This window comes from Rhinatrema bivittatum, chromosome 3 (assembly GCF_901001135.1).
Source record: "Rhinatrema bivittatum chromosome 3, aRhiBiv1.1, whole genome shotgun sequence".
NCBI lineage: Eukaryota > Metazoa > Chordata > Amphibia > Gymnophiona > Rhinatrematidae > Rhinatrema > Rhinatrema bivittatum.
In genome coordinates, this window is record NC_042617.1 from 590,634,846 (window position 1) to 590,662,447 (window position 27,602).

Here is a 27,602-nt window from a genome sequence, read left to right on the forward strand (position 1 = left end):
AACTTTCTCCGATTAGTTTTAAATGTGCCCCATGCTAACTTCATGGAGTGCCCCCTAGTCTTTCTACTGTCCAAAAGAGTAAATAACCAATTCCCATCTACCCACTGATACCATCTACTGATGGTATCATCTACCCATATACCATCTACCCACTGATACCATCTACTCACTGATACCATCCTCGTGAACCTGGAGAAAAAACAATCTTACCTGCTGGTTCTACTTGATCTTTCTGCGGCGTTTGATACGGTAAAACATACTACACTTATAGACCAACTAACTAATATAGGGATCAAAGGCACAGCTCTCAAATGGTTTCACTCCTTCCTAAGCAACAGATTCTACAAAGTAAGGATAAACAACAAAGAATCGCATCCAATCCTTACAGAGCAAGGAGTCCCGCAAGGATCCTCACTTTCTCCCACCCTATTCAATATCTACCTCCTCCCTCTCTGCCACCTCCTCTCAAACCTCAAGCTTACCCATTACCTCTATGCAGACGACATTCAAATCCTTCTCCCGATTACAGAATCCCTTCAAAAAACCATCACTTACTGGAACGAATGCCTTCAGCCCATCAAGGAATTACTCTCAAGCCTCAACCTAGTATTGAATGCCAATAAAACTGAAATGCTCATTGTCTCTCAGGATCCACTCACAATCTCTTCTAGCTTCTCTCTACCAAACGCTAATAACATGTTCTCACCGGACGTCAGAAACCTTGGAGCATGGCTTGACAATCATCTTAACCTAAAAAAGTTCGTAAACAATACCACGAAGGACTGCTTTTACAAACTGCAAGTCCTCAAAAAACTTAAACCCCTCCTTTATTTCTCTGACTTCAGGCTAGTACTTCAATCCATAATATTTTCAAAGCTCGACTATTGCAACGCCCTGCTACTAGGTCTACCCAACAACACGATCAAACCATTACAGATGGTACAGAATTCTGCTGCCAGAATTCTAACAAGCACTAACAAAAAAGATCACATCACCCCAATCCTTAGTAATCTACATTGGCTTCCCATTAAACAAAGGATACTCTATAAGGTACTCACAATCATCCACAAAGCGACAAACAAAATAGCTCCCATCACGTTAAGCTTTCAACTCCAACCGCACACATCTTCCAGACCTATCAGAAGCGCTTACAAAGGATCACTGCATGCCCAACAAGTAAAATCATCTCTGAGCAAAAGAGCGCTATCCTTAGCAGGCCCCCACCAGTGGAACATGCTCCCCCCAAATCTAAGACTTGAACCCAATCATCAAGAGTTCAAAAAAGGCTAAAGACTCTTCTTTTCCAACAAGCCTTCCCAGACTCACAATCCTACCAAGACGGAAAGTCTTCCAAATAAGAAGTATCCCCTAATTATGGTCACCATACCAAGTCCTACCTTCAGGACTCTGCAACTGGACAACAATCTTTGAGTTCTAAAAATTAATCTTATTTATATTTTCTTCCGCAACTGGACTACAATTTCTAAGTTCAAAATTCATTTTATCTTATTATTTATATTTGGCATGGTTAATATGTCACTATATCCAAGTTAAATATTTAAATTATATAGTTTATATTACATAATTTTATTAATTACCAGTAAAACTATTCTATATTATTTATTATCATTATGTTAAATTGTCATCCAGTTATAATGTTCTATATGTACCACTGTTCTATGTAAAGCCCCCTTATCTATGTTGGGCAGTTTATCGTTATATGTAAACCGGAGTGATTTATAGTCTCTATAAGAACCTCGGTATATAAAAAATTAAAAATAAATAAATAAATAAATACCCGTTCTAGACCTCTCATGATTTTAAACACCTCTATCATATCCCCCCTCAGGATATGATAGAGGAAGTGAAGAAGAGAAGAGGCGAGAGATGAAACAAAATGAGCAGGAGACCCTGTAAAAGAGTTAGGAGACCAACAAGTGGAAAGTAGGAAAATAAAGATGAGGATCAAAGTGATAAGAAAAATGAAATGTCCAGACAGCAAGGGTAGAAAAAAAACCCATTTTATTTTCAGTTTAGTGAATGGAATATATCAATTTAGGGAATGTACAGCGTCGTATAGCGCTGTCCCAGCCCGCCTCCCACCCACTCCTCCCTAGCTCACCCCTTTGGAGAGGCCTGGCACTTCGGCATGTACCAGGGTTTATGCGCTTGGCTGGGCCCGTTGTAAAATGCGCACGGTGAGCGCAAGGCCAGACCATGCGCATAAACCCCAAAATTTACGCGCGTAGGCAATTTAAAATGTATTTGTAAATGAATAGATCCTAAGTTACTAATCCTTATTGATTAATAATGTACTATTTATGTTTTTTATATTGATATATGAGTTATTGTACCTTGCCTCAAACGTTTGAGGAAGTGAGTAACACATTTTTAAATAAATATAAACAAAGTAGAGATTACTAATCAGTTGGATAGAGGTTATTGGTCAATTTTAATAGAGGTTAAAGATTGCATCCATATAGACTATAGGGTCACATGTTTGGGGATGAGGTCACACATAAATTATAAATAAGAATAATGTTATATATTAAATGTAAAAAAAATCCAGGGTTGGCCCAGTGGCCTAGCTGATAAGTACTGTGCACTGAAATGCAGAAAATCCTTGGTTTAATCCCCAGGTTGGATCTTCTGCCCCCTCTCAGGTTAGCCAAGACTGAGGATATTGTAGAGGCTGTTTTCACAGCCCCCAGGGAAAAAGGAGTCATGGTCCTTCCTTAAGGGTAACACCTAGTGTTTGGATTGGGGGCCCAGGCTTACAAGAATCTGAAGGGAGTGCTAGTGCATAACTTGCAGTAAAAAGATCTTCCTATAGTTGTGAATGAAGGCTCATTGCTCCAGGATCCCCATACTGGTTCTAGTTGAGCAGAAGGAGCAGGAGGAAATTGCTAAATCAAAATAAAGCCTTATACATTTAACAGAGTCTCCTAGCTCATGGTGTTGTATGTTATGTTTAGGGTGAGGGCACACAGTCTTAGGTGCCATATAGTTTGGCTTCGACTCTGCAGGTTTTTGTTTTACTAAGAGTTTTCTGTAAACTATTATACACCATTTCAGAAAATAATAAATTAATTATTTGCTTCATTCTTTACTGCAGAGAAGATTGAGGAGGTACCCATATCTGAATCATTCCTTGTAGATGACGATTCAGAGGAACTGGAGCAAATTAGTGTAAATATGGAGGGGTGCTAGAATAAATGAACAAATTAAATAGTAACAAATCATCAGGATAAATTAGTGTTCTGAGGGAGCTCAAATTTGAAATTGCAAATTTGCTACTGTTAATCTGTCATTAAAATCTGGTGATCTATCATTAAAATCTGCCACTCTAGCTGAGGACTGGATGGTAGCTTCTAGCTGAGGACTGGATGGTAGCTAATGTAACACAACATTTTTAAAAGAGCTCCAGGATATTCCAGAAAACTACAGATCAGTGAGCCTTATGTTTGTTCTGGGCAAAATGGTAGAAGCTATTCTCACAGGATAAATAGGTTGGTAGTCCTCACATATGGGTGACATCATCAGGATGGAGCCCAATCATGTAACACTTTTGTCAAAGTTTCTAGAACTTTGACTGGCACCTACTGGGCATGCCCAGCATGGCACTAACCCTGCATCCAGCAGGGGTCCCCCTTCAGTCTCTGTTTTTCCAAGCAGCAGTTAAGGAATCTCTCTAGAGATTCCTAACAGGAATTTTCCTCACGGAACTTATTTCAAAAATTTTAAAAAATTCTATCCCATAGTGGTCTCCCTATCGATTCCATAGTCTGTGGTCGTATGCCTTATTTGCGGTCGATTCCCATTGAGTTTTCCCTTCGAGGCCTACTGGCCATCGACCGCACTGCGGCAAAATTTTTGTTGAAGCCATGGCGTCGGATTTCCGTCAGTGCCCTGATTGTCCTCAGACAATGTCCATCACTGTTCCGCATAGGGTCTGTGTTGTGTTTGGGGTCGGACCATGACGTCTTAACTTGCACGAAATGTGCCCAAATGACACCAAAGGGCCATAAGGCCTGCTCAGAGAAGATGGAGTTTCTTTTTCAGGCAAAGCCACCGACCCCATCAAGCACTTCGACATTGTCTGAGCCAGTGCCATCGACCTCTCGCTAGCAGCGAGACACCGGTGCTGTCCACCTGGCACCAACTACTCCGAAGGCATCGACTTCTTCCTCTTCGGCTCCTGAGAAGAACCGAGGAGAACATTGTGAAAAGCGTTGACACTGTCATCGGAAGGCTCAGTCCGCTGATCCAGGCAAGCCCTTGGCATTAGCATCGACAGAGCCACTGACAAATCCCATCCAGAGAAGGCCCCATCCTCCTCTGCGACTGGGTCACTGAGGCGTTCCCCACCTTCATTGGTGCAGGGAGCCGCGATTCCACTTTACCGGTGGACACTCCGGCTGTGCCAGTGCTGCCTCCTACTCTGGAGCTGGGGTTCCACGCCCCAGGCTTCCGCGAAGAATTGGATCGGATGATCCAAGAGGCCATCGGAAAGGCACTGCAGGATTTCCAGCCTCTGTCAACGCTGGCACCGATGCTAGCTCCAGTCGCTGACCCAATTCCCATGCGCTCACACCGCTACTCGGCAGGCTGGATGATGAGGAAGCACCAAGGCCGGAACCTATGCCCGGACTGTCTGGGATCTTACCACTGACTTGCCCATTGATATCACCGATACCGCATCGTCCTCAATGGGTGCCTCAATCGATGCCGTCGGTGCCACCATTGGTGCCGTCGGTGCCTCCTCCGATGCTGTCGGTGCCTAGAACTGATTCTTCAGGAATAGCACCATTACTTCCCTCTGGAGATCTTATGGGAGCAGGTGATCAGCCTCATGATCTTTGGACCGATGATTCTTCCCAGGATTCTGATGATCTACCTTTAGAGCCATCTCCCCCTCAGGAGAGTTCTCCTTCAGAGGACCTGTCCTTTATTAATTTTATAAAGGAAATGTCTGTTGCTATACCATTCCAACTTCAGACGGAAGAGGACTCAAGATACAAGGTGCTGGAAGTGTTTCAATTCGTAGATGCACCCAAGGAGATCATGTCCATATCCGTTCATGACGTCCTCCTGGATTTGTTGAAGAGGAATTGGGAGCATCCAGGATCTATACCACCGGTGAATCGAAAAACAGATGCCACCTACCTGGGACAGACCGCCCCTGGTTTCCAAAAACCACAGCTGGATCACCATTCTGTGGTTGTAGAATCAGCCCAAAAAAAGGCACGACGTTCTAAATCTCATTCTTCCATACCTCCAGGGAAAGAACAGAGGTCCCTGGATGCATTTGGCCGTCGTGTTTTCCATGGCTCAATGCTTATTTCTCGCATCACCTCCTACCAATTATACATGACCCAGTATAACAGAGACCTATTTAAAAAGATCCAGGAATTTTCTGAGTCTTTACCTGACCAGCTTCAGGATCAACTCAATACCCTGGCTCAGAAGGGTCTAGATGCTGGCAAGCATGAGGTCCACTCTGCCTATGACAATTTTGACACTGCTTCTAGGGTGTCTGCAGCGGGGATTAGTGCACGAAGATGGGCCTGGCTGAAGTCCTCTGACTTAAGACTAGAGGTTCAGGACCAATTGGCTGACCTGCCCTGCATTGGAGATAATCTCTTTGGGGACAAAATCCAGGAGACTGTAGCACAGCTCAAAGACCACCACGAGACTCTACGCCAGCTTTCGTCGGTGCCTTCTGATTTTCTATCCACCTCTAAAAGGACATTCCGAAGAGACTCTAAGCAGCCGTCCTTCAAGCCACGGAGATATTATCCTCCTGCTACTCGAGGTCGCCCCTCCAGACCTTTACCAGAAGGGTCAGGCCAGACAATCCAGGCCTCAGAAAGCTCAGCCAGCTTCTCCACCAGGCCCAGCTGCTGGATTTTGACTCCTTGCTGGAGAGCATAAGCCAACCTCCTCTACCGTCCGTACCCGTCGGTGGTCGGTTGTGCCACTTCACCAATCTATGGCACACGATCACTTCAGATCAGTGGGTACTTGCTGTACTGACTCAAGATTACCACCTCAACTTCCTGTCTGTACTAGCAAATTCCCTACCTCGGCCGACGTGGGAATCATCTGACCACTCCTCTCTTCTGGAGGAGGAGGTTTCAACCCTCCTGAAATCCCAAGTAATAGAACCGGTGCCCCTTTCCCAGAAGGATTCAAAAAATTGGCAATTATAAAAATATATCACATATTTTCATACATTATACCATAATTAGTGACATAAATTGATTAGAAATTTTTTATTGTATACAAACATTTTATCTAAACACTTCAGTACATTTACAGTATTTATTCTTCATCGGATACATCGAGTGAATATCAAATTTTCAAAAAACACAATCATTAAAAACTACCATTCATACACACATCCATATAATTTAAAAAAATCTCTGATAATTTTGCACTCCCTTTTTTTATAACACCATTTCCCCACAAATTGATGCTTCCTTTTATACTCTCTTTATACTCCCAACATGTTTCGCCACTCAATAAGCTTCTTCAGGGGAGCATAATGTGAATCATTACTAACAACAATCTTTAACAATCTTCACCAACAATATTCCTTTAAGTCAATTTTTTTAGAGTGAGAAGAACTTGTTCAGATATGGCCATCTATAAAAAACATGCTGGTGATCTACGGGATCGTTTCGATGCAATTGGTTACCCTGCACTTATTGTGAGACAAGCATACAAAAACGCTAAGTATATAAATCATGATTTGCTATTGACTTCAAGGAATAGAGTGGGCGATCTTATGCAAGTTCTGAGGCAACATTTGCATTTGGTGAGTGGTTTTTCTGGTTTGAAAGACCCACCAATGTTTTCTTTTTGTAGATCTAGAAATCTTAGAGATATGCTAGTACATTCAGATTTGATGCCGGGTGATATTTTGGATCAAGCTGTTGGTGATCATAGCCCATGTAATAAATGTGGGGTATGTAGATTTTCATTGACAATCAAGGATTTTGTGTGTCAGGCTACGGGACGGAAATTTGTTTTGAGATCAATGATCACCTGTCAATCAGCATCAGTGGTTTATGCCATAAAATGTCCATGTGGTTTATTTTATGTAGGAAAGACAACCAGAAAGGTGAAAACAAGGATAATGGAACATTGCAGCCGGATTCGAAATAATGTTGAGACAGCCCCTTTCGTGGCCCATTGGCGTGAGCAAGAACACTTGATTGAGGACCTGATGTTTTTTGAACTCCAAACAATTACAAGTAGAAGGGGTGGGGATGTGAACAAAATGTTATTAAGGGCAGTACAAAGATGGATTTTTTTCTTTAATAACTTTAATACCCAGGGGTTTAAATGATCAGGTGGATTGGGCAGCTTGTCTCTGAATTGTAGCCTTTTTTGATGGGCTATAGCTTCATTTATAAGGTATAGTGAAGAGCCTTTTAAAGAAGTCACTTTACCCTCCATTGCCTCAGGTACAAAACTTAGATTGTAAGCCCTCTCGGAATAGGGAAATACCTACAGTACCTGAATGTAAATCGATGTGATATCTCAGATCGAATATCGGTATATAAAAAAACCCCAAACCTTTGTTTTTTGAGAAACAGTTGAGAGAATGTTGAGGAAATGAGTTTTTTTGATTAGCAGTAGCTTGATTTTATAAGGTATAATGGAGAGCCTTTAAATGACTCTGCCTTTTAGAAACAGCTGCGTGAATGTAAGATTGTTGAGAAACGATTCTGCCTTTGTTATGAACTGCGCTGCCCGCGGGTTCCCCCGCGAGCAGGCTCACTCACCATCCCTGCTTCTTCACCCGACGCGGCTGGACGCCGCCGTCGGGCCTCTCCAACACGGCTGGAGCCGTGGTCTCACCTGCCTCTCGCGGCCCGGAGGCCGCCCGGATTCGTCCTCTTCACTGCGACTGGAGCCGCGGACTTTCCTGCCCTCCTGCTCGGCCAGGAACGCCGCCGAAGTTTGCTCCATCTTCGCGGCACTAAGGCCGCATCCCTGGGCCGGAGTGGCGGTTGGAGCCGCCCCCGGGGTCTCCTGCAGCGGCTGGAGCTGCTGCCAACGTCAGGGCCTGCGTTCAAGCCAGCCCTGCCTTCTCTGCGTCTCTACGTCGTGCAGGCCGCTGTCCGCGGTCCTACACAGCTTCCTGCTTGGTTCTTAGGTGCCGGCGCACGCCTCTTCTCTGGATTTAAAGGGCCAGACACAGGAAGTGTACTGGCCCCACCTTAATGGGACTTCCTCTCCTAGCCCTATAAAAGGGCTGCTCCATCAGTCTGTCGTTGCCTTGCATCTGAGTGACATCCCCTCTGGAAGCTCCTGCCTGCCAGAGCCTTGTAAGGTCTTCTGTTCTTAAGAACATAAGAACATAAGAAAATGCCATACTGGGTCAGACCAAGGGTCCATCAAGCCCAGCATCCTGTTTCCAAAAGTGGCCAATCCAGGCCATAAGAACCTGGCAAGTACCCAAACACTAAGTCTATTCCATTTACCATTGCTAATGTCAGTGGCTATTCTCTAAGTGAACTTAATAGCAGGTAATGGACTTCTCCTCCAAGAACTTATCCAATCCTTTTTTAAACACAGCTATACTAACTGCACTGACCACATCCCCTGGTAACAAATTCCAGAGTTTAATTGTGCGTTGACTAAAAAAAAAGAACTTTCTCCGATTAGTTTTAAATGTGCCCCATGCTAACTTCATGGAGTGCCCCCTAGTCTTTCTACTATCCGAAAGAGTAAATAACCGATTCACATCTACCCGTTCTAGACCTCTCATGGTTTTAAACACCTCTATCATATCCCCCCTCAGTCGTCTCTTCTCCAAGCTGAAAAGTCCTAACCTCTTTAGTCTTTCCTCGTAGGGAAGCTGTTCCATTCCCCTTATCATTTTGGTAGCCCTTCTCTGTACCTTCTCCATCGCAATTATATCTTTTTTGAGATGCGGCGACCAGAATTGTACACAGTATTCAAGGTACGGTCTCACCATGGAGCGATACAGAGGCATTATGATATTTTCTGTTTTATTCACCATTCCCTTTCTAATAATTCCAACATTCTGTTTGCTTTTTTGACTGCCGCAGCACACTGAACCGACGATTTCAATGTGTTATCCACTATGACACCTAGATCTCTTTCTTGGGTTGTAGCACCTAATATGGAACCCAACATTGTGTAATTATAGCATGGGTTATTTTTCCCTATATGCATTACCTTGCACTTATCCACATTAAATTTCATCTGCCATTTGGATGCCCAATTTTCCAGTCTCACAAGGTCTTCCTGCAATTTATCACAATCTGCTTGTGATTTAACTACTCTGAACAATTTTGTGTCATCTGCAAATTTGATTATCTCACTCGTTGTATTTCTTTCCAGATCATTTATAAATATACAAGCCGTTAAGCCCGTTAAAACGGGCTACATTAACATTTTTTTTGGATCATTTCCTTCCCCCTCATTCTCCCTCCCACCTCCCCTCAGTCACTCCCCCCTCCTCCCTCCTCCAGTCATCCTATCCTCCCCCTCCCCCAGTCACTCCCCCCTCCTCCCCTCTGTCACTCCCCCCTCCCCCCAGTTACTCCCCCCCTCCCCCCAGTTACCTCCTCTCTCCCCCCTCCCTCCTCCCCTGAGTCACTCCTCCCTCCCCCCTCCCCTCAGTCACTCCTCCCCTCCTCCCTCCCCTCAGTCACTCCCCCCCCTCCCCTCAGTCACTCCTCCCTCCCCCTCCCCTCAGTCAGTCACTCCCCCCTCCCTCCCTCCCTCCTCCCCTGAGTCACTCCTCTCTCCCCCCCCTCCCCTGAGTCACTCCTCCTCCCTCCTCCCCTCGTCACTCCTCTCTCCCCCCTCCCTCCTCCCCTGCAGTCACTCCCCCTTCCCTCCTCCTCCCTCCCCCCAGTCACTACTCTCTCTCCCTCCTCCCTTCAGTCGATCTCCGCCGAAGACCCGGAGCGGCGGCGGCATGCGCGCGAGGGAGGGACAGACTTCCTGGAAATCTGTCCCTCCCTCGCGCGCATGCCGCCGCCGCTCCGGGTCTTCGGGCCGCCGCTCCTGCCCGGGTCTTCGGGCCGGGACCGCCGCCGCTCCGGGTCTTCGGGCCGCCGCCGCTCCGGGTCTTCGGGCCGCCGCTCCTGCCGCTCCGGGTCTTCGGGCCGGTGCCGCCGCCGCTCCGGGTGTTCGGGCCGGTGCCGCCGCCGCCGCTCCCGCCGCTCCGGGCCTTCGGGCCGCCGCTCCTGCCGCTCCGGGTCTTCGGGCCGCCGCTCCTACAGCGCCATTTTTATTTTTAAGAGGCACACTGTGACCGACGTGCTCGCATGCGCGGTAGAGCTGCTCTCTACTGCGCATTTGCGGCACGTCGGTCAAGCTTCGTTTATTAGGTAGGATTGAAAAGTAAGGGTCCCAATACAGATCCCTGAGGCACTCCACTGTCCACTCCCTTCCACTGAGAAAACTGACCATTTAATCCTACTCTCTGTTTCCTGTCTTTTAGCCAGTTTGCAATCCACGAAAGGACATCGCCACCTATCCCATGACTTTTTACTTTTCCTAGAAGCCTCTCATGAGGAACTGGTGATTTCAATTACATGCACATGTTTTAAAATATATTGACTTCTGTAGATAAACAGGATTTTATGTGAGCAAGTCACAATTTTTTTGCATGTAAAATACACATGTGTATGTTTTAAAAATAGGTAGAAAAAGTATGTGCTTTCAGTGCATTGCAGATATTCGCCCATAAGGAAACTTACGCATGTACTTTACAGGGAGGACATATGCATATTTTATAATCCGCTATGCCTGATACATGCAGGTTCTAAAATGCTGTAGTAGATCTCCACACAGTTATAAATATACTTATATGGGGCTATGTACAGTTGTTTAAAAGTAACCCCCCCACCAAGTTCACTTTGAATAAATACATTTAATATAGGTGTAGATTTTCATAGGTGCATGTGCACATCCATGTGCGAGCGCATGTTATAAAATCGTTGGGCCATGCGCACATGTGCGCCGGATTTTGTAATCTGCGCGTGCAAGGAGGGGTAAAGTTTTAGAAATTTGCATGGCGATGCATCTCAACCTTCCCCAGTTCCCTCCCAGTCTGCTCCTAATTCCTACCTTTATTTTTTCTCCTTGTTCTTCAACTTACTACAGGGCCCAACCTGAAGTAAGCTTTGCCTGCTGGCAGCCAGGACAGCGATGAATGCTGCTGTCCGGGCCCACCCCCTTCCCCTCCCCGCCCAGGACACGCCCCTCGGGTCCACCCCTTCCAAGAGGCCCGACAGTTCTGCACATAACCTCCATTTTGTACGTGCGCACACAATTAAAAATCTGGCCAATACTGTACTACAAAACAGAATTGCTTTTACATTAATGCAAAGACTAAAAAAAAAACTTGTTCATTTTCTTTTGTGATTATTAGCAGTTTAAATAAAGTTTTATACTTAAATTAGTGTTAAGTATTACAACTGGAGTAAAAAACATAGCTGAAACATGTTAATTGGAGAATGTCATTCTTTAGCACTTAATCACTTTACCAACAATTTTTCAGTAATTAAAATGTAAGATAAGTTATTATGAACATGCTTAAACACATTACATATTCCTTGAACTTTCAAATATTATTTCATATATTTTTTAGGAATTCCTGAAACCTGGTTGGTGAGCATAAGTGTACTAACAGGAACAGCTCTGCATATTTTGCTTGTATCCAGAATGACTGCAGTAGCTGCTAGCTCAAATGGAAGCAAGCGTGTGTATCAGGATAAGGTAGAAATCAGAAATTGAAGTACCATAATTACATTATTTATTTACTTGTTACATGCAAAGGATTCATATAATTTCCTTTGCAATACGTGTTGCATTTATTTAAAATCTGGGACATTTTTCTTCTTTCTGTAGCATCTGTTTTCGAGTACTTTGAATGTATAGTAATAATAAGGGACCTCATTCAGAAAATAACTTTAGCAATTTAAGCTGCTTTATATAAGAACATAAGATTTGCCATACTGGGTCAGATCAAATGTGCATCAAGCCCAGTATTCTGTTTCAAATAATGGCCAATTCTGGTCACAAGTACCTGGCAGGATCCCAAAAGTCGATAGATTCCATGCTGCTTATCCCAGGGATAAGCAGTAGATTCCCCCAAGTCCACCTTAATAATGGTTTATGGACTTTTGTTCCAGGAACTTGTCTAAATCTTTTTTAAACCCAGCTACACTAATGGCTTTCACCACATCCTTTGGCAACGAATTCCAGATAATTATGCATTGAGAAAATTTTTTTTTTCTTCTGTTTGTCTTAAATATTTCACCAGTAATTTCATTGAATGGCCCCTAGTCTTTGTACTTTTTGAAAGAATAAACAACCAATTTGCTTTTACCTGTTTCACTCCACTCATTAATTTATAGATATCTATCATATCTCCCCTCCGCCATCTCTTCTTCAAATTGAAGAGCCCTAACCCTCTTTATCCTTTCCACATAGGGGGATGGTTCCATCCCATTTATCATTCTGGTCATCTTTCTCTGTACCTAGGGCCAGTGCAAGGGGATTAGGTACCCTAGGCATCTTCTGCCTTGCGCCTGCCCCTCCCCGCTCCCAATAGGGGGCGCGAGTCATGTGGGGCAGCAAAGAGGAGTAGAGATCGCCCTGCTTGAACCCCTGTGCTCCTGGACAGCAGCAGTGAGATAGAGGTAGGGCAGGGACCACAAGGCGGCCCGAGACTTTCACATTTCAGCAGCTTTCCCCCACCATGCCCAGAGCTCCTCTCACCTCGGCTGTGCTTAATGCAGCTCAAGCAACGGTGGCTCCAAGCCCCTCCCGCGCCCCCTTCCCAGGGGCGTGCAACCGGCCCCCATGCAGCAGTTACTTGTCCGTAGAGCTCCACACCAAGCTCATGACACATCCCTAGATCCAGAGAGCACAACCACCCCTGGGGCGGCTCCAGCCAGGTGCATTCTTAGTGCCGAGGGCTGCGGGCAGGCCGACACTGCATGCTCACGGCACCCAGGCAGCCCTTCTGCATGGGAAAGAGAGTGAGAGCAAAGGTTCATGTCCCCTTAGATCCAAGCAGAGAGCATCCAGCCCTGGTTCTGTCCCAGCCAGCCAGCAAGCAAGGGTCCTCCCTGTCCCCAGTCCCTAGGAGGAGGGCGGCTCCAGCCAGGTGCATGCTTAGTGCCGATGGCTGCGGATGGGCCAGCACTGCATGCTCACAGTGCCCAGGCAGCCCTTCCACTCCTCTTTCGCACTGCCGTTCGTGGCCCCACATGGCTCGCGCCCCCTAATGGTCGGCACCCTAGGCCCAGGCCTAGTTTGCCTAGTGCTTCCGCTGGCCCTGTATGTACCTTTTCTAATTCTGCTGTCTTTATTAAGATGTGGTGACTAGAACTGCTCACAATACTCAAGGTGTGGTTGCACCTCGGAGCGATACAGAGATATTATGATAGTCTCTGTTTTATTCTCAGTTTCTTTCCTAATAATTCCTGGCATTCTATTCACTTTCTTGGCTACCGCTGCAAACTGAGCAGAGGATTTCAATATATTATCAATGATGACACGTAGATCCTTTTCCTGGGTGGTGACTCCCAAAGTGGAACATTGCATTGTGTCACTATAATTTGGGATGCTCTTTTCTACATGCATCACTTTGCACTTGTCCACATTAAATGTCATCTGTCATTTGAATGACCATTCTTCCAGTCTTGCAAGGTTCTCTTGAAATTGCTCATAATCTTCTTCTGATTTAACAATTTTGAAAAATTTTGTATCAGCAAATTTGATCATCTGACTCGCTGTTCCCATATGTAGGTCATTTATGAATATATTAAAAAGCAGTGGTCCTAGTACAGATCCCTGGGATATTCCACTATTCACTTTTCTCCATTGAGAAAATTGACCATTTAGCCCTAATCTCGTTTTCTATTTTTTAACCAGTTCTCAGTCCACAACAGAACATTGCCTGCTATCCCATGACTTTTTAATTTGCTCAGGAGTCTGGCGTGAGGTACTTTGTCAAACACTTTCTGAAAATCAAGATACACTATATCATCTGGTTCACCTTTATCCACGTTTATTCATAGGTATCAGAAAGTTGGGGTCACAGGGGTTATATGCGCCCTCCCCCCCCAAATTCTGGCTGCCGCCACCAATTGCTCCCCTCTCCCATTCTGTGCGCCCATGGGGTGTACATCTGGTTGTCCAGATCCCTCCCTCATGAGGCCGCCCAGGCGGCTGCAGGCTCTCCAGGGATTTTTTTGTTCCCTTATGGCTGAGAATACCTGTTTCTTTTAGTCAGGTTTTTAGCTCTCTGTGTATTTTTCTGTAAAGTTTAAAAAAAGAAAAAAAATCAAAGGCTGTTTTTTTTCTGGCAGACGGCAGCAAAGCTCTGACGGCGACTCCCCCCCCCCCCCCCCGGTAAGATCAGCTCGGGGTGAGGGAGGCTTTCTTTTTCCTGTGGGGGTTTTTTCTCCTAACTTTTTTTTTGTCCTCTCAATGGTATTTTTATTTATCCCAGGACAAGCAGGATGCTAGTCCTCACATATGGGTGACATCGGTAATGGAGCCCTATGACGGAAAACTTTCTGTCAAAGTTTCTAAAAGCTTTGACTGACACAGGGACACTGAGTGCACTGAGCATGCTCAGCATGCTATGATCCCTGCGTCCACAGGGGTCTCCCTTCAGTCTCGTTTGTAGCATTATGCGTAAGCGAAAATATAAAAGAAAATAATACAACGTATCGGACCCAACTCCGCGGGGTGGCGGGTGGGTTCTGTGAGGACTACATCCTGCTGTCCTGGGATAACAAGGTAAGCAATTTTGCTTTATCCCAGGACAAGCAGGATGCTAGTCCTCACATATGGGTGATTAGCAAGCTAGAGGCTGAGTCATTTTGTAGTGAAGCAACAGTGAAGAATTGTTGGTGAAAATGAGGCAGCCGAAGATCACAGCAGGTTGGATGTAGAAAGAGTTGGGAATATATTGGAAACAAGTTCTGTAAGACAGATTGTCTAAAGGCCGAATCTTGTCGTTTTTCTTTGCCCTAGCAATAAAGAGCTGCAAAGGTGTGAAGGGAACTCCATGTTGCAGCTTTATATATGGTAATAATAGTCCTCACATATGGGTGATGTCTCTGCGGGAGCCCTTTCACGGAAAACTTTCTGTCAAAGTTTCTAGAAACTTTTGACTGGCACACTGAGTTCCACTGAGCATGCCCAACATGCCATAATTCCCTGATCCACAGGGGTCTCCCTTCAGTCTTCTTTTTTATGCGCTGCTGTTGGCCTCGCAGGTAAGGAGCCCTGTGTGGTAAATTCACACTCGGAAAAAGTTAAAAATTTTTTCGGAAAAAATTATTCCACCGTAGGGGTCTCCCTTTTTTTCATCTCCAATGAGTGAATTAATTTTACCTGTCGATACCATTAACAATAAAATCCAGTCAGAAGGTCGTCGACGGCTGTCCGGCCTTCGACATGGCTACCGAGTTTAAAAAATGCCCGAATTGTGCTCGCACTATGTTCATAACGGACCCGCACATCGAATGTGTGCTATGTCTAGGTGAGAGACATGATGTATCAACATGCCCGAAATGCGCTGAAATGACGCCGAAGGGCAGGCAAGCGCGTATGAAAAAGATGGAGAATCTTTTTCATCTTTAACTGCTGCTGTCGATTTCGACTTCAACACAATCGTCTCCGGCTGGAGTGGTTAAAAAGGTAGTTTTGAAAACTCAACATCGTCCGGACGAAGCGGGTGACCGACCATCACCGACCCCTTCCCAGTCATCTATAAAGTCTACCTTGATAATCGAAACAAAGAGCGTCGAGCATCGACAAAAGCACCGGCATCGACATCGAAGACCTCTGGATCCGGATTCAGACACGATGCCTGGAGTTCCTTCGATGCCCATCGAACCAACTCCTAAGAAACCTCGGAGGGATAAGTCATCAATGTTCACGAGGCCTACGAATCCCAGGCGATCCCCACCGATATCAGTGCTGGGAACCGTGCCTTCACAGGGACCTGTGGAATGGCCAGTTTCGCCTTCACTGCCTCCCCCTATAGCTGCTGTGACTTCATCAGCTATAAGGGTGGAACTGGACAGTTATATCCACCAGGCGGTTCGAGATGCTATCCGAGAGATGCCTTTGATGCCAGCACCGGTGCCGATTCTATCGCCGGCGCCGATCCCGTCACCGATGTTGAATCCATCGCCGGCTCCGAGTCCATCACCGATGCCGATACCCTTGTCGGCACCGACACCTGCGCCAACGCCAATGTCAGAGCTGTCGTTGTTAGCGCCAATACTTGCTAAATTGGACACTCTTATCGGTGCCATTCCGGTGCAGCCATTAGATACTCCGATGCCACAACCTACAGGGGAAGAGATATCGAAAAATTTACCGATGCATGAACCTACACCAGGTCCATCGGGAATCTCTCATCCCAAACCTGCTTTCTCGCCATTATTTCCATCGAGGCCACTGATGAAACCCTCGATGCCCTCGATACCATCTTTCCATCCTCCATTGACTCCCTAGCGTCCACCTTCCTCGGACTCTTGGGATGATGCAGACACCGATACTTCATCGGAGGATGTTCTATTGGAACCCTTGCCTCCAGAGGGAAGGAGAAAGTCCCCTCCAGAGGACCTCTCTTTTTCTACTTTCATTAAAGAGATGGATGATACCATCCTTTTCCAGTTAGTATCAGAAGAGGATACCAGACAGAAAATGCTGGAAGTCTTGCAATTTGTGGATCCACCAAAAGAAGTCCTTGCATTACCAGTACATGAGGTGCTAGTAGAATTGCAGCACAGGTTATGGGAACACTCTTGTACCATGCCACCTGTCAATAAATGGACAAAGAACATAAGAAAATGCCATACTGGGTCAGATCAAGGGTCCATCAAGCCCAGCATCCTGTTTCCAACAGTGGCCAATCCAGGCCATAGGAACCTGGCAAGTACCCCAAAACTAAGTCTATTCCATGTTACCATTGCTAATGGCAGTGGCTATTTTCTAAGTGAACTTAATAGCAGGTAATGGACTTCTCCTCCTAGAACTTATCCAATCCTATTTTAAACACAGCTATACTAACTGCACTAACCACGTCCTCTGGCAACAAATTTCAGAGTTTAATTGTGCGTTGAGTAAAAAAGAACTTTCTCCGATTAGTTTTAAATGTGCCCCATGCTAACTTCATGGAGTGCCCCCTAGTCTTTCTACTATCCGAAAGAGTAAATAACTGATTCACATCTACCCGTTCTAGACCTCTCATGATTTTAAACACCTCTATCATATCCCCCCTCAGTCGTCTCTTCTCCAAGCTGAAAAGTCCTAACCTCTTTAGTCTTTCCTCATAGGGGAGTTGTTCCATTCCCCTTATCATTTTGGTAGCCCTTCTCTGTACCTTCTCCATCGCAATTATATCTTTTTTGAGATGCGGCGACCAGAATTGTACACAGTATTCAAGGTGCGGTCTCACCATGGAGCGATACAGAGGCATTATGACATTTTCCGTTTTATTCACCATTCCCTTTCTAATAATTCCCAACATTCTGTTTGCTTTTTTGACTGCCGCAGCACACTGAACCGACGATTTCTAAGTGTTATCCACTACTTATTTATTTTATTTATTTAAGGCTTTTATATACCGACTTTCTTGATACAAATCAAATCAACTCGGTTTACATCAAACAAAGTGGTTAACGGTAACCAATTAACAAGAGACATAGATTGAAGAAGCAAAAAGTTACATTATAACAGGGGCGCAAAAGACTGGGGATAGGAAATAAAGAGAGGAGAGCAGAGATAATTAACTTTTTACAGAAGATGGTGTGGAAGGGAGGCAAAAGGAGCCCACCACATTATGATGTGTATGAGTACTTAGTCTTTGTTTAATCACAGTAGATGGGAACAATTCTAAGTCAAGCTGTTGGCTTAAGAACAGGGAAAGGCTCGACAGAAAAGCCATGTCTTGAGTTTCTTTTTAAAAGTTATGAGACAGGTTTCCTGCCTGAGGTCCGGTGGCATGGTGTTCCAGATGGAGGGACCTATTGTTGAGAATGCCCGGTCTCTAATGTTTGATTGGTGTACCGCTTTGATTGGAGGGATGTGTAAGGATCCTTTGTAAGCTTCCCTTAAGGGTCTGGTCGAAGAGTGAAGTTTGAGTGGGTGTAGCAGGTCAAGAGGGGGCTGACGGTAAATGCTTTTGTGAATAATTGTAAGTGATTTATGGAGAATCCTAAAGTTTACTGGGAGCCAATGAAGATCTTTTAGTATAGTATAGTATAGTATAGGTTATTTACTCTTTCAGATAGTAGAAAGACTAGGGGACACTCCATGAAGTTAGCATGGGGCACATTTAAAACTAATCGGAGAAAGTTCTTTTTTACTCAACGCACAATTAAACTCTGGAATTTATTGCCAGAGAATGTGGTTCGTGCAGTTAGTATAGCTGTGTTTAAAAAAGGATTGGATAAGTTCTTGGAGGAGAAGTCCATTACCTGCTATTAAGTTTACTTAGAGAATAGCCACTGCCATTAGCAATGGTTACATGGAATAGACTTAGTTTTTGGGTACTTGCCAGGTTCTTATGGCCTGGATTGGCCACTGTTGGAAACAGGATGCTGGGCTTGATGGACCCTTGGTCTGACCCAGTATGGCATTTTCTTATGTTCTTATGTTCTTAGAGATGTGCTCTCTCCGATTGGTATTCGTCAGGATTCTCGGGGCCGCGTTTTGAAGCAGCTGGAGGGGATTAATTGTAGTAGCAGGGAGGCCTTGCAAGATGGAGTTGCAGTAATCGACCTTGGAGAACAGGATGGCTTGGAGGACCGATCTGAAATCATTATGGAAAAGGAGCGGCATGAGTTATTTGAGTACTTGCAGCTTGTAGAAGCATTCCTTCTTAGTTTGGTTTATGAATTTCTTTAGACTCAGATGGCTGTCTATTTTGACTCCAAGGTCTCTTGCATGGGAGATTTGTGTGTTAGTGTGCAGCTGTTGATGAAATGGACTGCCTTCTGGGGTGATGAGGAGGAGTTCTGTCTTGGTAGTGTTAAGCACCAGATTAAGGTTTGCGAGGTGGAGGTTGATTGTTTGCTAATGTGAATCCCACTATTTTAGAGCAGAATCCAGTGAATTTGATATGGGAATTAAGATTTGAACGTCATCTGCATATATGTAAAACTTCAGATTTAATTTTGAGAGTAAATGGCAGAGGGGGAGAAGGTAAATGTTGAACAAGGTGGGCGATAATGAAGAGCCCTGGGGTACTCCGAATGGGGAGTTAGTGCGAAGGGATTCTTTGTTATTGATTTTAACCTTGTAGGCTCTGTTTTTAAGAAAAGAGTCGAACCATCTGAGGGCGGGTCCTGCAATTCCTATGTCTGATAACCGGTTTATAAGGGTAGTATGATTTACGGTGTCGAAAGCCGCCGAGATATCGAGAAGTGCTAGGAGGAAGGACTGTCCTTTACCAATGCCAATGTATACTTGATCTAGGAGCGAGATGAGGAGAGTTTCTGTGTTGTGTTCTTTTCAGAATCCATATTGAGAGGGATGTAGAATATTATATTCCTCCAGGTAATTTGAAAGTTGATTATTTACGATTTTCTCCATAATCTTGGCTACAAAGGGCAGGTTTGATATAGGGCGGTAGTTGTTGGGATCATCCGGGTCCAGGTTCGTTTTTTTTAGTATGGGTTTCAGGCTGGCCAATTTGAGAGAGTCTGGGAAGATTCCTTGTGAAAGGGAGCAGTTGATAATATCTGCTAGATGTTTAGAAAAAGATTCAGGTATGAGGATCAGCAGTTTGAAAGGTATTTGGTCTAGTGCAGGGGTCAGGAACCTTTTTGGCTGAGAGAGCCATAAACGCCACATATTTTAAAATGTAATTCCATGAGAGCCATACAATATGTTTAAAACTAAATACAAGTAAATGTGTGCATTTTATGTAAGATCACACTTTTAAAGTACAATAAGTCTCTGAAAATATTACACCAGGCCTTAAGACACCAATACATCTCCTATTAGGAAAACGGACCAAGTCAGGCTGCTATAGAGTCCTACACAGAAACTACACGCCAGCAGAAAACCTCACCTGAATCACGTGCTGTCCCTCACCTAACATAGAATAAAGAGACCAAAACGCATAACAAGAAGCATGCAGAAAAAACTGAATTGGAAACTGCAACAAGCCAGAGTCTCTGTATGCAGTGTAACAAAGGAAAAAAGAAACATCACCCATCCTTATAAAACAAATCAAGAAATATAAAATCATCAGCAGTAAAACTGTACTAACAAAAAGAACATATTTCGAAACAGCTGATGAGTGGAATATCCAATAATTAAAAACTCATATAAAACATTTCCAGATACCAACAAAATATTTCAAAATAGCAGACATAAAGACCCAGTAATGAAAAACAATAAGGATACAAAAATTTTTTTGCTCTGCATACCTGGGAACGTTTGATATCCAGGTGTCCTGAGATTGTTCTGAATTAGCAGGAGGCGGGGTGGTTTGCTTGGAACTTTCTCCTCTCTGTCACATACCAGCACTCTCTCTCACACTGGCTCTCAATGACACACCTATACACACATGCTCTCAGTACTCACATATACACATGTTTTTTCTCTCTCACTTATATAGGCTCTTAATTACACATTTACACACATGGGGGTAGATTTTAAAAGAAGCGCGATCAGCCTACTTTTGCTTGCGCATCAGACTCAAGCAAAAGTACGCTGGATTTTAGTAGATACGCGCGGAGCCGCGCGTATCCACTAAAATCCTGGATCGGCGCGCGCAAGGCTATCGATTTTGTATAGCCTGCGCGCGCCGAGCCGCGCTGCCTCCCCCCGTTCCCTCCAAGGCCGCTCCGAAATCGGAGCGGCCTCGGAGGGAACTTTCCTTTGCCCTCCCCTCACCTTATCCTCCCTTCCCCTACCTAACCCACCCACCCGGCCCTGTCTACACCCCCCCCTTACCTTTGTCGGGGGATTTACGCCTCCCGGAGGGAGACGTAAATCCCCGCGCGCCAGCGGGCCTGCTGCGCGCCGGGCCGCGACCTGGGGGCGGGTACGGAGGGCGCGGCCACGCCCCCGGGCCGTAGCCACTCCCCCGTACCCGCCCCCAAAACGCTGCCGACACGCCCCCGGAACGCCGCGACGACCGGGTCCGCCCCCCCGACACGCCCCCCTCCGAGAACCCCGGGACTTACGCGAGTCCCGGGGCTCTGCGCGCGCCGGGAGGCCTATGTAAAATAGGCTTCCCGGCGCGCAGGGCCCTGCTCGCGTAAATCCGCCCGGTTTTGGGCGGATTTACGCGAGCAGGGCTCTGAAAATCCGCCCCATGCTGTCTATCTTTTCATGCTTACACACACACACAAGCTTTCAATCACATAAATACATGCTGTCTTTTTCTCTCACACACAGACTCTCATTCACATGCTTACAAACATGTCTCTCTTTCTCTCATTTACACACATGCTCTCAATCACATACTCACATGCTCCATCACCTAAACCAGCTCTCAATCACACACAGACACCCATGGTCTCTCTCTTACTTATACACAAAGGCTCTTAATCATACATACACATGATTTCTCTCACACACAAAGGATCTCATACACACATACTCTTTCACACAAACAGGTTTTCAATCACAAACTTACACATACAGGTTCCCAATGGTAAACTTACATTCATGCTCTCTCTCTCTCACAGGCAAGCTCTCAATCACAGACATACTCTCTTTCACATATACAGGCTCTCAATCATTCACATACATGCAATCTCTCACTCACTCACACACACACTCACACACACACACACACACACACAGACATACTCTCTTTCACATATACAGGCTCTCAATCATTCACATACATGCAATCTCTCACTCACTCACTCTCACACACACACACACACACACACACACCCTACATGCAATCTCTCACTCTCACACACACACACACACACACACACCCCGCGGCCCGGAAGAGGAAGTGGAGAGTATCGGGTGCGTGAGCGGCAAGAAGAGGCCACGCTAGTGCGCTCGGCATCGGCCCGAAGAAAAGAAGACTGCAGCGTGGCTCTGAGGAAAACGAAGAGCTTCAACCGCGGCCGATGGGACTCCGCCTCCGCGAGGGCTGAAAATGAAGAGGTTAGCGTTGGGAGGAGGCTGCTGCTGCCGCGAGTTCCCGGGGTGGGGGTGGGGGAGAGAGAGAGTAAATTAGCAGCCTCCTCCCAACGCTAACCTCTTCATTTTCAGCCCTCGCGGAGGCGGAGTCCCATCGGCCGCGGTTGAACCTCTTCGTTTTCCTCCGAGCCGCGCTGCAGTCTTCTTTTCTTCGGGCCGATGCCGAGCGCACTAGCGTGGCCTCTTCTTGCCGCACAGGCACCCGATGCTCTCCACTTCCTCCTCCGGGCCGCGGGGGGGGGCCAGAAGAAGAGAGCACGCCGGTGCCGCTGACTCCAGCTGTTCTGCCGCGTTCCGCCCGGGCTGACAGCATTTTAAGCCCGGGCGGAAGAGGACCGGGCAGCGGCTGGGTCAGCGGGAAAGTGTGGCGAAACTTGTCTGCGAGCCAGATGCAGCCCTCAAAAGAGCCATATCTGGCTCGCGAGCCATGGGTTCCCGACCCCTGGTCTAGTGGGTGAGTGGAGGGTTTCATTCTTTTTATCATGTTTTCCACTTCTAATGCGTACGTGGGATCGAAGGATTCCAAACCTACAACTAGGTTCGGGGGTTGGGCGGGATCCAGGGACGGCATATTAGGACATATTGGTAATTTAGCCAGGGTATTGGAGATTTTGTTCTGGAAGAATATGGCCAACTCATTGGCTTTCGATTGAGCTAGGTCGTCAGGGATTGCAGAGGGAGCAGTTTTGGTGAGTTCTGATACATACGAGAAAAGAGCCTTCGCATCGAAGATCATATTGTGGATACAGTGGGCATAGAAATCTCTTTTTGTTCGCAGAGTTGCCGATCTGTATTGGTGGAGGGCGGCTACAACCCAAGATCTGTATTGGTGGAGGGCGCCCTCCACCAATACTGATCTGTATTGATGGAGGGCGGCTACAACCCAAGAAAGATCTCTTTCTTGGGTTGTAGCACCTAATATGGAACCCAACATTGTGTAATTATAGCATGGGTTATTTTTCCCTATATGCATCATCTTGCACTTATCCACATTAAATTTCATCTGCCATTTGGATGCTCAATTTTCCAGTTTCACAAGGTCTTCCTGCAATTTATCACAATCTGCTTGTGATTTAACTACTCTGAACAATTTTGTGTCATCTGCAAATTTGATTATCTCACTCGTAGTATTTCTTTCCAGATCATTTATAAATATATTGAAAAGTAAGGGTCCCAATACAGATCCCTGAGGCACTCCACTGTCCACTCCCTTCCACTGAGAAAATTGTCCATTTAATCCTACTCTCTGTTTCCTGTCTTTTAGCCAGTTTGCAATCCACGAAAGGACATCGCCACCTATCCCATGACTTTTTACTTTTCCTAGAAGCCTCTCATGAGGAACTTTGTCAAACGCCTTCTGAAAATCCAAGTATACTATATCTACCTGTTCACCTTTATCCACATGTTTATTAACTCCTTCAAAAAAGTAAAGCAGATTTGTGAGGCAAGACTTGCCCTGGGTAAAGCCATGCTGACTTTGTTCCATTAAACCATGTCTTCCTATATGTTCTGTGATTTTGATGTTTAGAATACTTTCCACTATTTTTCCTGGCACTGAAGTCAGGCTAACCGGTCTGTAGTTTCCCGGATCGCCCCTGGATCGCCCCTTTTTAAATATTGGGGTTACATTTGCTATCCTCCAGTCTTCAGGTACAATGGGATGATTTTAATGATAAGTTACAAATTTTTACTAATAGGTCTGAAATTTCATTTTTTAGTTTCTTCAGAACTCTGGGGTGTATACCATCCGGTCCAGGTGATTTACTACTCTTCAGTTTGTCAATCAGGCCTACCACATCTTCTAGGTTCACCGTGATTTGATTCAGTCCATCTGAATCGTTACCCATGAAAACCTTCTCCATTACGGGTACCTCCCCAACATCCTCTTCAGTAAACACCGAAGCAAAGAAATCATTTAATCTTTCTGCGATGGCCTTATCTTCTCTAAGTGCCCCTTTAACCCCTCGATCATCTAACGGTCCAACTGACTCCCTCACAAGTTTTCTGCTTCGGATATATTTTAAAAAGTTTTTACTGTGAGTTTTTGCCTCTACAGCCAACTTCTTTTCAAATTCTGTCTTAGCCTGTCTTATCAATGTTTTACATTTAACTTGCCAATGTTTATGCTTTATCCTATTTTCTTCTGTTGGATCCTTCTGCCAATTTTTGAATGAAGATCTTTTGGCTAAAATAGCTTCTTTCACCTCCCCTTTTAACCATGCCGGTAATCGTTTTGCCTTCTTTCCACCTTTCTTAATGTGTGGAATACATCTGGACTATGCTTCTAGAATGGTATTTTTTAACAATGACCACGCCTCTTGGACATTTTTTACTTTTGTAGCTGCTCCTTTCAGTTTTTTTCTAACAATTTTTCTCATTTTATCAAAGTTTCCCTTTTGAAAGTTTAGCACGAGAGTCTTGGATTTGCACACTGTTCCTCTTCCAGTCATTAAATCAAATTTGATCATATTATGATCACTATTACCAAGCGGCCCCACCACCGTTACCTCTCTCACCAAGTCCTGTGCTCCACTGAGAATTAGATCTAAAATTGCTCCCTCTCTCGTCGGTTCCTGAACCAATTGCTCCAGAAAGCTATCATCTATTCCATCCAGGAACGTTATCTCTCTAGCGTGACTCGATGATACATTTACCCAGTCAATATTGGGGTAATTGAAGTCTCCCATTATTACTGCACTACCAATTTGATTAGCTTCCCTAATTTCTCTTAGCATTTCACGGTCCGTCTCACCATCTTGACCTGATGCCATCTATTTGGTACAGCACATTCCAGGCTTTTAGAAGCCCCAACTACCTCACCAATCTGTGGTAGTAGAGTCGGCCCAAAAGAAATCTAAGATGATCAAGCCACATTCATCTAATTCTCCTGGGAAGGAACAAAGATTTTTGGATACCATTGGCCGAAAGATGTTCCAAGGCTCAATGCTGGTTTCCAGGATTGCGTCATACCAACTTTATATGATGCAGTACCAACGATATCTGTGGAAACAATCTCTTCCTCAACAGTTCCAGGATTCTTTCAATAACATTTATTTATTTTATTTATTTAAAATTTTTATATACCGACGTTCATCAGGGATATCACATCGGTTTACAGTGTAACTGAAACGGGCGCCTGGGATGGCGATTTACATCGAACAGATATAACGAATTAACATATGAACAAATGAGGAGGGGAGATAAAGGCGGGAACTAATCAAACAAAACTTATGAGCAAAATTTACAAATATATATAGAGTATCAATATATACAAAGTATTCATAAAAACAGCAATGCCATAGAAAGACAATTGTGTAGAGTTAGAAGAGAGAGGAGGGGGGAGGGTGTGGGGGAGGGTAGGAGTGGAGGAGGGGTGGAGAGGGGGTTAAAGGAGAAAGCGAGCTGAGAAATCAGGAGCAGGTAGGAGGACTGAACAGGTTGGGGGCGAAGGAGGAACCTAAAGGTGGGAGTGAGGAAAAGGGGAGAGGGTAGGAGAGGATGGGTGGGGAAAGTGGGGAAATTAGGTGTATGCTTTGGTAAAGAGCCAGGTCTTTAGCTTGCGTTTGAATGTTTTTGTGCATTCTTCTTGTCGTAGTTCGACAGGCATTGCGTTCCAAAGGGTGGGCCCGGCGATAGAGAGCGCTCGGGCTCTCGTGGAGGTAAGTTTGTAGTGTTTGGGAGAGGGTGTAGGCATGGAGGCGAGATGTTGGTGTCTGATGGGCCTGTTGGATTGGTGGAGGCGGAAGGATTCGTTGAACCAGTTCATTTCAGGGTTGTATAAAGCCTTGTGGACAAGGGAGAGAGCCTTATATTGGATACGTGATGCAATTGGGAGCCAGTGTAAGTTTTTTAATACCGGTGTGATATGGTCATTTCTGCGTGAGTTGGTCAAGATCCGGGCTGTTGTGTTTTGTAATATTTGAATGGGTTGGATGGCGTTGTTCGGTAGACCAAGGAGGAGAGCATTACAATAGTCGGTTTTGGCAAAGATGGTGGTTTGTAGAACTGTGCGGAAATCGGGGGGATGTAGTAGGGGTTTTAGTTTTTTTAGGGAGTGTAGTTTATAAAATCCATCTTTTAGTATATTACTGATGAATTTCTTAAGTGCGAGATGGTCGTCAAGGATGACACCCAGATCACGGACTTGCTGGGCAAATGGTGTATGGATAGGGGGTGGGTTAGGATGATTTTGGGGTGAGATGAGCATGATTTCAGTTTTAGTAGTGTTAAGAGCTAAATGGATGGAAGCTAAGAGCTTGTTTATGGATTGGAGCGTAACATTCCAGATATCCATAGCTTTTGGTAGGGAGTCATTGATGGGTATGAGCAGCTGAACATCATCAGCGTAGACAAAGTGAGGCAGCTTGAGACTAGAGAGGAGGTCACAGAGGGGTAGCATGTAAATATTGAAGAGGGTTGAGGACAGAGATGAGCCTTGTGGGACACCCTGATTGAGGGGGATGGTTTTGGATTCGTGATTTCCTAGTTGGATTTTGAAGTTTCTGTTACTGAGGTAGGAGTTGAACCAGTTATGGGCAATACCTGTGACGCCAATTTCAGTTAAGCGTTGTAGGAGAATGGAATGGCTGATGGTATCAAAAGCGGAGGAGATGTCGAGGAAGGCGAGAATAAATGATTGCCCTTTGTCAAATCCTTTAAGAATATGGTCTGACAGGGAAAGTAGAAGTGTCTCAGTGCTGTGGGATTTCCGGAAACCGTATTGAGCAGGTGCAAGGATACGGTTGTCTTCGAGGTATTCTGAGAGTTGTTTGTTGACAGTTTTTTTGAGGAGTTTAGAGATGAAGGGGAGATTAGAGATGGGGCGATAGTTGGCGAGGTCAGAGGGGTCAAGTTTAGGTTTTTTTAAGATAGGTTTGACGATTGCCTGTTTAAGGGGAACAGGTACTTGCCCCGTGTTGATGGACAGATTAATGATGTTTGTTAAAGGTTTAGCGATAAGGTTAGGTATGGAAAGTAGATGTTTGGTGGGGATTGTGTCTGAGGGATGGGAGGAGGGCTTGGCTTTCTTGATGAATGATTCTATTTCAAGTACTGAGGTGCAGACTAAGGAGGAGAGAAGTTTAGTGTTGTTACTAGTGATAGTGTGGTTAAGGTTATGTTTGGAGAGGCTGAAGGGAGTGGTAGATGTAGTATTGAAGTTGGACAGCAATTTGTCTATTTTGGTTTGGAAGAACGTGGCAAGTTCTTCACATTTGGGTTTAGCTACTTCATCTGGAATGTCGGGAGCTGCTGACTTGGTGAGTGAGGCTACGTAATCAAAGTGCTCTAGGGTTGAATTGGAATTGATGTATTTTAGTAGCGAAAAAGTCATTTTATAAATAACATCATTTATAAAGGCCTGAAAGCTGGAAAACATGAAGTTAGAGCAG

The 27,602-nt window shown here is 45.1% G+C and overlaps 1 protein-coding gene across 1 annotated transcript in view; it reads left to right on the forward strand.

The window, feature by feature from the left end:
- Window positions 1–27,602, forward strand: part of LOC115088438 (potassium/sodium hyperpolarization-activated cyclic nucleotide-gated channel 1-like) — a 312,950-nt gene that overhangs the window by 51,627 nt on the left and 233,721 nt on the right. Inside the window, exon 4 of the mRNA XM_029596713.1 lies at window positions 11,645–11,772. Coding sequence (XP_029452573.1) covers window positions 11,645–11,772 — 128 coding nt within the window. The remainder of the gene's footprint in view (window positions 1–11,644; window positions 11,773–27,602) is intronic.